This window comes from Candoia aspera, chromosome 1 (genome assembly GCF_035149785.1).
Source record: "Candoia aspera isolate rCanAsp1 chromosome 1, rCanAsp1.hap2, whole genome shotgun sequence".
NCBI classification, from domain to species: domain Eukaryota; kingdom Metazoa; phylum Chordata; class Lepidosauria; order Squamata; family Boidae; genus Candoia; species Candoia aspera.
The window spans coordinates 153,303,760-153,316,427 of NC_086153.1; the positions used below are offsets into that span (position 1 = coordinate 153,303,760).

General features: G+C 47.8%; 1 protein-coding gene across 2 annotated transcripts in view; it reads left to right on the forward strand.

The window, feature by feature from the left end:
• PLCB4 (phospholipase C beta 4) overlaps positions 1 to 12,668 on the forward strand; it is a 188,117-nt gene that overhangs the window by 154,463 nt on the left and 20,986 nt on the right. For both annotated transcript variants that reach the window (XM_063316134.1, XM_063316143.1), the window contains one exon: positions 7,386 to 7,461. In XM_063316134.1, coding sequence (XP_063172204.1) covers positions 7,386 to 7,461 — 76 coding nt within the window. The remainder of the gene's footprint in view (positions 1 to 7,385; positions 7,462 to 12,668) is intronic.

Genomic DNA, 12,668 nt, shown 5'->3' on the forward strand with positions numbered 1-12,668 from the left:
CACACAACAAGCCCTATCCACGGCCTGGCACCCCCAGACGGACGGAGCCACAGAGGTCCTCAATGCCACCCTAGAACAATTTATACGCTCATACACCAACTACCACCAAGACGACTGGGCTGAACTGCTCCCGTTCGCCGAAGTCGCATACAACAACGCCGTCCACACGAGCACGGGGAAAACTCCGTTCGAAGTAGTCTCGGGGCGCGACTTCGTCCCCATACCGGAGCTACCACAACCCCCGGGACCCCAGGTGGACGCTAGTGACTGGGGACGGAAGATTGCGGAATCGTGGCCAATAATCACGGCAGCGCTGAAGGAAGCACAGGCGGCCTACAAAGAGCAGGCCGACAAGCACCGGTGCCAGCAACCGACGTTCCAGGCTGGGGATATGGTCTACCTATCCACCAAATTCCTAAAGTCACCACAACCCTCGAAAAAACTGGGGCCTAAGTACATCGGGCCGCTCCGAGTCACACAGATGGTGAACCCGGTGGCAATACGCCTGGACCTGCCACACAACCTACGGAGACTCCACCCGGTATTCCACACCAGCCTCCTGAAACCTGCAACTACCTCTCGATGGCACCCAAGCACGCCACTGCCCTCACCGGTGATGATCGACGGCCAACATCACTTCGAAGTAAGGGACATACTCGACTCCCGCAGGCAACGGGGAACTTTACACTATTTGGTCAGGTGGAAACACTTCCCCCACCCAGAATGGGTGGCGGCGCACAACGTTAAAGCGCCTGACCTGACCCGGGATTTTCACCGGGCGTACCCCGACAAGCCTAAGGCGAGACAAGCAAACCGGCACCTGCACACCCCCTCCCCCGCGGGTCCCCCCGCCTACCGTGCCCCAAGGGAAAGGGCCCCCCCAAGCCCGCGACTTGGGTGGACCTCCCCCCCCGGGACTCACCCCCCCCCACCCCGGGCCCACGAGGGAGTGACAAGCGGTCGCCAGCACCCTCCCCCGCCCCGGGCCCACGGGGGAGTGGCCATCAAGTCAACAGTGCATGCCTGGGGGCAACGCCCAGGAGCACACATAACAAAGCTGACGCACTTGGAATAAAAATAAGGGCCCTACCTGGAGCTGATAAGCACCCGACCAGCCACGCCTCTCTCCTCGCCGAACTGAGCCAAACAAGCAGGGTGTGGTCGGAGCATGCGCACGCCCAGGTGTGATCGGGGCATGCGCACTGGGAACACACCCTAGATGGACACGAGGTAGAGGGTGGAACAAAGGGAGGGGCGAAAACACTCCGGCGGGAAATTCAAAAAAAAAACAAAACACCCATTTTGACAGCTCTCCTGGTAAAAAACCGGAAAGCCGGGGGGGGGGCACTATTCGGACAGGGGGCAGTATGTCATGAGTGCCGTTGAGCTGAAGACATCAGCGCAACGGCACACATGACAATAACGAGGAAGCAGGGGAAGGGGCTCAAGATAAGCAGCCATCAGCTCACAAAGAAGAAAGAAGAAGAGACAAAGGCTAAGTAGATCGCGAGGCACACCCAAGCTGTTAGCACTAGCACAACGGAGATCGCCCAGCTGACAGCAATCACCGGATGAATAAGGAAACCGATGATGGGCGATCCCGGAGCACCAGCGGGGCCTCGCAACCCCTCACCTACCGGCAAGACAGCATGTTGGACAAAGGGGGGATGACGTAACCCTGAGTGAGGGGGCGCTGACCGGCGCGGGGTATTTAAACCCCGCACCGGCGCGCTCCTGTCACTCTCAGCTTTTTTCTACAACTGACACTACGTGAGAAATAAAACAGAACCTGCTTCAACTGAACCAGTATCTGTGCTTTACTCAGCGGTAGGCAGTGCATGACACTGGGATCTTGTAAGATACTAGGTGAGGATGTCAAATTCTTGCAACACTCAACATCCTTTCAAGATTTGGACCATATATTGCCATCATCATCATCATCATGATCATCATCGCTACAAAACATCCACACCATCATAGAAAAGCTCACAGTAAATCTGAAAAAGTTGCTGATCCCGGAACTACACATTATGGAGTGAGAGCACAACACAGGGTTGCTGCTTTTGCTGACAGCCTCCATTTGTAGTTCTATTTATAGGAAGAATTAGATTGATTAATGTAATAGATGCTCAGTATGTGCAGTATATTTTCGAATATTCTTATGTGTTAAAATAAACATGATCACTTATTAATACAGGTAGTCCTCCCACAATGGGGACTGGAAAATTTGTCATTAAGTGATGCAGTCGCATTCCATTTTTATGACATTTTTGCAGTGGTTGTTAAGCGAATCACTGCAGCTGTTAAGTGAACCATGTGGCTATTAAGTGAATCACATGGTTCCCATTGATTTTGCTTGTCGGAAGTTGGCTGGAAAGGTTGCAAATGGTGATCATGTGACCCCAGGATGTTGTGATTGTCGTAAATACATGCTGATGGCTAAGCGCCCAAAGTTTGATCACGTGACTGTGGGGACGCTGCGATGGTTGTAAGTTGCTTTCTTCAGTGCTGTTATAACTTCAAATGGTCACTAAACAATGGTCGTAAGTCAAGGACTACCTGTAATTATATATGCATTGCTAGAGACACTCTAGGATTGTTATGAGAAATCCTATTTAAACGTAGGATGCTTGCCCTTCAGATACTGTTCCCAGTTTCAGCTCCCTTTCTCTCCCACCATGGCCAATGGACAGGAATTTTACCCACCTTGATCTAACCCATAGCTGATCCCCAAATGGGGCGGTATCAATACATTGGAATGGAAAGGTGGACATAGGTTTATTAACATTCCTGAAACTCCCTGCTGAATAACCTATTGTAAGGATTGCCTACCCTAATAGACTCAGACTCACAAGCAGGAACTTAATGATATCTGATTTATTAAAGAATAGTATGCAAATACAGAGAAAGCTGAGAATGAGCAAAAGCGCGCCAAATACAAACTAAAAACCCTCAGCTCAAACGTAATCCCTCCCCTCGCCCTGCCGTTGCAAACTCCCCCACCCCCACCCCCAGGTGCTGGTAACCGTTTCTGCTGATGTCCTGGGAAAGGAACCTTGAACACACGAGATAACCCAAACACATTCCAATCCGGCTGCTAACATATAACAATCCCACGAGATAGAATCCTCCTCCCCTCCCAGATGAAACACGCATCAGCCAAATGACATGGGAAACGTTACGATGTAACGATAACATTGGAACAGTGAACATGACATACCGCCCCCCCAAAAAACACTAAGGAGCAGGTTTCAGAGGATAAGCGAGATGAAAGCGTCTAACTAAAACAGGAGATTGAACATCATGGGCAGACACCCACTCAGGGTGGGGAAAGTGTTTCCACCGAATGAGTTACTGCAGGGTGCCACGGAGTCGGCAAGAATCAAGGACCTCCTTCATCTCAAAATGTCGCTGTCCATCAATCATGATCAGAGCAGGAGGTGGGGGTTGCGGATGCCAATGATCGGAGTGGTTGACAGGCTTGAGCAAGCTGCAATGGAAAACAGGATGTAAACGTTTCAGATTGTGTGGCAAATCCAGTTTAAACGTAACAGGGTTCACAACTCCCACAATGGGAAAAGGACCAACAAACTTAGGAGCCAACTTCTTCGAGGGCTGAGGGGACTTGATGAATTTGGTGGAAAGGTAGACCTTATCACCAACTTTAAAAGCAGGTTGAAGGGCTCGTCGCTTATCAGCGTGCAGTTTATAGGCAGATTGGGCATCAGCCAACGCCTGCTGAATCACTGGCCACGAATCTGCCAGTTGAGCAGCCCAATCAGAAGCAGAGCAGGGCTGCGCGGGGGGTTGAGGCAACTCAGGAATGGGAACAAAATCCCATCCAAAAACAATATGGAAAGGGGTGTGTCCTGTGCTCTGATGGACAGCGTTGTTATAAGCCACCTCAGCAAAAGGTAGGAGATCAACCCAATTATCCTGCTGATAGTTGACAAATGCCCTCAAAAATTGCTCCAGGGTCGAATTAAGAACCTCCGTAGATCTGTCAGTCTCTGGATGCGACGCATTGGACAACGCCTGCTTGGTGCCCACCAGCTTCAAAAATGCCTTCCAAAATTGGGAAGTGAACTGTGTCCCGCGGTCCGTGACCAAGCGGGAGTGGCTACCATGAATCCGGTAGATGTGGAGTAGAAAAAGGCGGGCCAATTGCTGAGCAGACGGAATAGAAGCACATGGAATGAAATGGGCTTGCTTGGAAAAGTATGCCTTTACCACCCAAATCACAGTCTTTCTCTGACTAGGAGGCAAATCCACAATGAAGTCCATAGAAACCTCCTCCCAAGGACGGGAGGGGCTGGCCACCAGCTGCAGCAGCCCCTGCTGTCTACCCCCCTTCCGTTTTGACATGGCACAGACAGGACAAGAAGCAACATAACTTTTTACATCACATCTTAATGTGGGCCACCAAAATTGGCGGCGTACCAGATGCAAGGTTTTGACAAACCCAAAATGACCAGCCACTTTATCATCATGAGACCTAATCAAAATTTCCCTTCGCAAACTGTCAGGGACATAGAGGCAGTTTTGCTTCCAAGCTAAGCCTCTGTCAAATGTAACATTGTCTCTATTCACTTGCAACCAAGTATCAGATTTCACCTCTAGCAGAAACTGTTGCAATTGCAAGGGAATTGGTGTCCTTTCCCCAGCTGGTGAAACTGAAGCTGGGGGCAGCTGCGCACGAGTTTGATTGCGTGTGACAGCTTGCAAACCCAATTGGGGTTCCATCCACACTGTACCCACAACGTCAGGTCCCTGGACCGAATCCTGAGGCAGGCGGGAAAGCGCATCAGCTAGGAAGTTTTTCTTGCCCGGAATGAATTTCAACTTAAAAGTCAAAGCGACTGAAAAATTGAGCCCAGCGGATCTGCTTAGGACTGAGCTTACGGGGCGTGCTGAGCGCTTCCAAATTTTTATGGTGAGTCCAAACCTCAAAAGGACATTTAGCCCCCTCTAAGAGGTGGTGCCATGCCTCCAAAGCAGCCACTACATCAGGGTGCATCAAGCAACGCAAACACCCTGAATCGATCAATGCCCAAACTTCAACGGTTCTTGTGCAGGAGCCTAACTTCACTTTCACGTTCAGTGTGGGATAGTTGGCACTCACCGAAACATGTTCGCGCCCATCCTCCACCACCTGCCCACAGGCGCTCCTTAGAGCAGGTGGCTGGTGTTTCCCGCCGGCTGGTGTAGATCGGGCTCCCCTGAAGTAAGGAACCTCCTCCACTTCAGTTTCAGCCATGGCTGCCTTCATTTTCCTGGGTAGGGAGGGAGATTTCCCTGTCGGCTTCCCCGAACGATCATCGGTCTTGCCCTTCGGGCATGCCGCCGCTCGGTGACCTTCCTTTCCACATCGGAGGCACTGCCCTTTCGCATAGCGGCGCTCCCTCTCCTCATCCCAGGCACGTTGACTGGACTTTCCAGTAGGCGCAGCAGGGCGGGAACCCTTGCTGAGCCCGGAATATCTCATTACCTTCCTGTGAGCGAAGGTTTCATGGGCATGCTCAGCCTTCCCTGCCAACTGTATCCATTCATACAGGGTATCTGGGTCGTCCCTACCGAGCAACCACCTCAGGACCTCCGTGTTCAGACCGTCCTTAAAAAGTTCTATTAGGGTAGATTGGGACCAATCCTCAACCTTCCCAGCCAGAGCCTTAAATTCCAGAGCATAGTCTGCTACCGATCGTGGCCCCTGGCTAAGCTCCCTCAGCACCCGTTTTGCCCTTTCTTTAGCTAACGGGTCTTCAAAGTGTAGCTTCAACGCCCACAGGAATTCCTTGAACTTCTCCAGCTCAGGGGCATCCGATTGACATAACTGCACATACCAATCGGCAGCCCGCCCCTTGAGCTTAGTGGCAATGGCATTAATCTTGGCTCTTTCTGAACGAAAATACGGTTCCCATTCATCCATATAACTCCTTGCATTGGTAAGGAAGAACGATAGCTTAGTTGGATCTCCATCAAATTTAACTGTAAAGTCCTTAACCCCCACTCCGGGCGGTCCCTTCGCCACAGCTGGGCGGTCGGACTTTCTTTTAGCTCCCAGGGATCTCCGCTCTCGAGGAGGGGACCTTGAAATTCTCACCCTCGGCGCCCTTGCCTCCTCTCTGCGCCAGGTCCTACTCCTTTCCTCCGAAGAAGGTGGGGGCGAAGAAGGAGACAAATGCCTATTACTAGACTCCCCTCTCCTCCGCTCCTGGGGACCCCAGTCCATTGATATTTTCTGAAGCATAAATTCTATTGACTCCAATTTGGCCTCCACCAGTCTTATACGGTCAGGGGTTTGGGAATCCTCCTTTCCCTCCTGCCTCACCACAGTTGGGGAACTTGAGTACCGCTGCTTCCAAGACGTTTTGGACGTCCCTGGTAGGGGTCCCTGTGTTTCATCCCAGGTGATCAGCTCGCCTGGCGACTCGCCGGTCGGTTCAGGGGCTCTTTTACCTCCAACCTCCTCTTCTCCCAGGCTGGAGCTCGACACCTCCCGAATTTCTGAGAGCTCCCGAGTAGGGACCCTCTCTGTTCCTATCACCGTGGAGTCGGGTTCCCCCTCGCTCGATTCCTCGCTTTCCGTGGTTTGGGGATTTGGTTTGCTCATCGCTAGCACTTCTCCCTCACAAATAAATCTGGAAAGGGGCTAATGGAAATTTTTTTGAGATTCTCAGCTTTATGTAAGGATTGCCTACCCTAATAGGCTCAGACTCACAAGCAGGAACTTAATGATATCTGATTTATTAAAGAATAGTATGCAAATACAGAGAAAGCTGAGAATGAGCAAAAGCGTGCCAAATACAAACTAAAAACCCTCGGCTCAAACGTAATCCACCCCCCCCAGGTGCTGGTAACCGTTTCTGCTGATGTCCTGGGAAAGGAACCTTGAACACACGAGATAACCCAAACACATTCCAATCCAGCTACTAACATATAACAACCCCGCAAGATGGAATCCTCCTCCCCTCCCAGATGAAACACGCATCAGCCAAATGACATGGGAAACGTTACGATGTAACGGTAACATTGGAACCGTGAACATGACACCTATCCCTTCAAAACTGTACAAGCATTTCAGAGAGAAACACAGTTCTGTAATCTGTACTAACAGGAAGAAGTGAGAAGGAAAAGATAGCCATTTAACCTGGGCAGATTGTAACTTTTTTTTATTTTTTCATCAAGATTAATGAAATGCAGAATGTTTTCACATTTCAGATGGATAACCATCTGGGGGGGGAATGACACTGGGGAATAATAAATAAAGAGATGGACTCAAGTTACACTTTTAAATATGTTTCAAGCTTTGGTTCATCTTCTGAGGTTCATTTGAAGATTTTAATTGGTAATGCTTGCTTGAAATGTTTTGTTTTGTTTGCTTTTAGAGGAAATAATTGTCTTGAGATGAAAAAAGAAACAGAAAGTAAAATTCAAATATTAACATCTAATCACAAATCAAAGGTAAGAGCAGAAGTAGCCCTTTTAGCAATGTATTTCAGTACATGACAGTCATTTAATGAGGGATGTTTCTAGAAGTAGGAAATATTTTTTGTTCTCCAGGAAATAAGAAAAAAGACTGCAGTTTCTTTGGACTACTTTGGAAAACAAAGTGATAGTGCAAGGCAGCAAGTAAAAAGGTGATTTTTTTCCTATTGAAGTTGTTAGCCTGGGGCTAAAGCTGCTTAACCCACATAGCCATAACTCCTTACTGTTAGATCTGGCAGTACACATTCATGCTAAGCTGGTCAAGGACCACCATTTATAAACAAATATTTTATTTATGCTCATAGGTCAGTTTACTTTAAATTGGTATTCAACACAGTACAGTTTAAAACTGTTTTTCAAACTTGGCAACTTTAAGATATGTGGACTTCAACACCTAGAATTCCCCAGCCAGCATGCTTTATCATTTCTCCTAATCTTTCTGGATGCATACTTTTGTATACCTAGTATACTTTTAATTTGGGGGAGCAGGGAAAGGGAGGGGCACACAAAAGGATTAAGATTAAGAGCAGAAACAAAATCTGGTGGAAATAACACGAGGGACTGCTTTAAAAAGATCTGGATGAATTCAGAAGTTAAAGTTGAGAAAAGAAATCAGTGGAAAGAAACTCATCACATGCACAAGAACAGAAGTATCAAAAGAAGTGTCTGCTGGAAGGAAAAGTAAAAGGAATTTTAAAAGCAAGGGGGGAAAAACCCAATCTTCTGAAGACAGGAATAGCAGTTAAAGGGAAATTGATGCAGCCATAGAAGGGCCTGAGAGAAGACTTGGATGCTGCGGCTGAGAGAAACAGAGCAGCACATGGGATGGTACATTGCATTGCAGACTGGTTAAGGATCCACATCTAAAAGCATGCAAAAAGCAGAGTACAGAAAGGCAATGGAGACAGAGGGGTATTGCAACCTGGTAAGCAGCAAAGGCTTCAGCAAAGGATCGTTACCTTGTCGTGGTGCTGGAGCTTGAGCACCTCAATGATGCCATGAGCTAAACCGTGAAGGGCCACCCAAGACGGGAAGGTCATGACAGGGAGGTCAGACTAAATGCGATCCCTGGGGAAGGTAATGGCAACCCACCTCAGTATTCTTGCCGTGAAAACTAAATGGATCAGTACAACCAGAGATATGTCGGTATACCATCGGAAGATGAGACCCCCAGGTCGGAAGATGGTCAAAATGCTACTGGGGAGGAACAGAGGATGAGCTCAACTAGCCCCAGACGTGATGACGCAGCTAGCTCAAAGCCGGAAGGACGGCTAGCGGCCGACGGTGCTGGTGGTGAACGGCGAATCCGATGTTCTAAGGATCAACACACCATCGGAACCTGGAATGTAAGATCTATGAGCCAGGGCAAATTGGATGTGGTTATTGGTGAGATGTCAAGATTAAAGATAGACATTCTGGGCATCAGTGAACTGAAATGGACTGGAATGGGCCACTTCACATCAAATGACCACCAGATCTGCTACTGCGGACAAGAGGACCACAGAAGAAATGGAGTAGCCTTCATAATTAATAGTAAAGTGGTTAAAGCAGTGCTTGGATACAACCCAAAAAACGACAGAATGATCTCAATTCGAATTCAGGGCAAGCCATCTAACATCACAGTGATCCAAATATACGCCCCAACCACAAATGCTGAAGAAGCTGAAGTAGAGCAGTTCTATGAGGATCTGCAGCACCTACTGGACAACACGCCTAAAAGAGATGTTATTTTCATCACAGGAGACTGGAATGCTAAGGTGGGCAGTCAAATGACACCTCGAATTACAGGTAAGTATGGCCTGGGAGAACAAAACGAAGCAGGACACAGGCTGATAGAATTTTGCCAAGACAATTCACTCTGCATAACAAACACTCTCTTCCAACAACCTAAGAGACGGCTTTATACATGGACTTCACCAGATGGACAACACCGAAATCAGATTGATTACATCCTTTGCAGCCAAAGGTGGCGGACATCTGTACAGTCGGTAAAAACAAGGCCTGGAGCTGACTGTAGTTCAGATCACAAACTTCTTCTTGCACAATTTAGGATCAGACTAAAGAGATTAGGGAAGACCCACAGATCAGCTAGATATGAGCTCACTAATATTCCTAAGGAATATGCAGTGGAGGTGAAGAATAGATTTAAGGGACTGGACTTAGTAGATAGGGTCCCGGAAGAACTCTGGACAGAAGTTGGCAGCATTGTTCAGGAGGCGGCAACAAAATACATCCCAAAGAAAGAGAAAACCAAGAAGGCAAAATGGCTGTCTGCTGAGACACTAGAAGTAGCCCAAGAAAGAAGGAAAGCAAAAGGCAACAGTGATAGGGGGAGATATGCCCAATTAAATGCAAAATTCCAGAGGTTAGCCAGAAGAGATAAGGAATTATTTTTAAACAAGCAATGCGCGGAAGTGGAAGAAGACAATAGAATAGGAAGGACAAGAGACCTCTTCCAGAAAATTAGAAACATTGGAGGTAAATTCCAGGCCAAAATGGGTATGATCAAAAACAAAGATGGCAAGGACCTAACAGAAGAAGAAGAGATTAAGAAAAGGTGGCAAGAATATACAGAAAACCTGTATAGGAAGGATAACAATATCGGGGATAGCTTTGACAGTGTGGTTGGTGAGCTAGAGCCAGACATCCTGAAGAGCGAGGTTGAGTGGGCCTTAAGAAGCATTGCTAATAACAAGGCAACAGGAGACGACGGCATCCCAGCTGAACTGTTCAAAATCTTGCAAGATGATGCTGTCAAGGTAATGCATGCTATATGCCAGCAAATTTGGAAAACACAAGAATGGCCATCAGACTGGAAAAAATCAACTTATATCCCCATACCAAAAAAGGGAAACACTAAAGAATGTTCAAACTATCGAACAGTGGCACTCATTTCACATGCCAGTAAGGTAATGCTCAAGATCCTGCAAGGTAGACTTCAGCAGTTCATGGAGCGAGAATTGCCAGACGTACAAGCTGGGTTTAGAAAAGGCAGAGGAACTAGAGACCAAATTGCCAATATCCGCTGGGTAATGGAAAAAGCCAGGGAGTTTCAGAAAAACATCTATTTCTGTTTTATTGACTATTCTAAAGCCTTTGACTGTGTGGACCATAACAAATTGTGGCAAGTTCTTAGTGGTATGGGGATACCAAGTCATCTTGTATGCCTCCTGAAGAATCTGTATAACGACCAAGTAGCAACAGTAAGAACAGACCACGGAACAACAGACTGGTTTAAGATTGGGAAAGGAGTACGGCAGGGCTGTATAGTCTCACCCTACCTATTCAACTTGTATGCAGAACACATCATGCGACAAGCTGGCCTTGAGGAATCCAAGGCTGGAGTTAAAATCGCTGGAAGAAACATTAACAATCTCAGATATGCAGATGATACCACTTTGATGGCTGAAAGTGAAGAGGAACTGAGGAGCCTTATGATGAAGGTGAAAGAAGAAAGTGCAAAAGCTGGTTTGCAGCTAAACCTCAAAAAAACCAAGATTATGGCAACCAGCTTGATTGATAACTGGCAAATAGAGGGAGAAAATGTAGAAGCAGTGAAAGACTTTGTATTCCTAGGTGCAAAGATTACTGCAGATGCTGACTGCAGTCAGGAAATCAGAAGACGCTTAATCCTTGGAAGAAGAGCAATGACAAATCTCGATAAAATAGTTAAGAGCAGAGACATCACACTGACAACAAAGGTCCGCATAGTTAAAGCAATGGTGTTCCCCGTAGTAACATATGGCTGCGAGAGCTGGACCATAAGGAAGGCTGAGCGAAGGAAGATCGATGCTTTTGAACTGTGGTGTTGGAGGAAAATTCTGAGAGTGCCTTGGACTGCAAGAAGATCCAACCAGTCCATCCTCCAGGAAATAAAGCCAGACTGCTCACTTGAGGGAATGATATTAAAGGCAAAACTGAAATACTTTGGCCACATAATGAGAAGACAGGACACCCTGGAGAAGATGCTGATGCTAGGGAGAGTGGAAGGCAAAAGGAAGAGGGGCCGACCAAGGGCAAGATGGATGGATGATATTCTAGAGGTGACGGACTCGTCCCTGGGGGAGCTGGGGGTGTTGACGACCAACAGGAAGCTCTGGCGTGGGCTGGTCCATGAAGTCACGAAGAGTCGGAAGCGACTAAACGAATAAACAACAAAAGCAGCAAAGGGGGCCAGCGATCGCATTGGAGAGTCCCAATTGTGAGACTTCCTGTGTGATGCGAAGACCGAAACACAAACTGGAAGGCAGGAGCTATGAGAGCAGCAGATGGCTATTCATTCTTGTCATCAGAACTGCAGCTGCTGCCTTCACTGCAGCCATAGCCATTGCCATTAGGGGAAAGTGGTTTGTTGTAACTGTGACACGTTGGCTGCCACGCTGGGAGAAGAATTGGTGGGAGGATAATAGACAAGCGAGGCCAGTAATGGCTTTGGAACATACTGCCTGGGACTGAGTTCTGGTCACCTGTTTTTAGTGCTGCCATTGCTGTGAGTTTGGGTGGTTTATTAGATGGATTATAGAAACAGTTGGAACGATTCCTAAGTGTCTGATGATGGTAGACTCATATCAGATGGAAGATATTTGAACTGGATAATGGAACTGCAGTTGCATCTTTGTTACTCTCAGTGGAGGAGAAGGAGAAGGCTGGAGGTGGGGGCTGCTGGCACCCAACTTATCCAAACAATAAGTTGTGAGTATGCACCAGTTTATCTACCTGGTGTACATAGGGGTAGAGCTGTCTGTCTTTAACTTAACAAGGCCTTCCTCAGATGAGACACAAGACGGGGGAATGGAGGCTCCTACCTGGTATGGAAAACAAGGTCTCAACCTTGAGATACCAGTGGGAGGGCATTTGGGGGAAGGATTTGAAGTTGGTTCACTGGTGATTTAGTGTGTTTGAAGGTTTAAATGAGTGGTTGGGATTTGTGATCAATGGAGTGGTTATTGCCTGCTGCATATAGGTACCTGGTAGGGGATGAGAGGATCTAACTAGATGGAGAGGGGAAAGCAGGCTAGGGAGTGCTGGCAGAGTAGGGAGGGGTGGTTTTATCCCTATGTTGTTGAGCTGAGGGAGATATGACGGGGAGATACAGTGTGAGTTGCTTATAGCAAGCCAACCAGTAGAATTTCCCACAGATTGGACCAAGGTTGCTTTTGTTCTTAGTCTTGATTCCTTCAGAC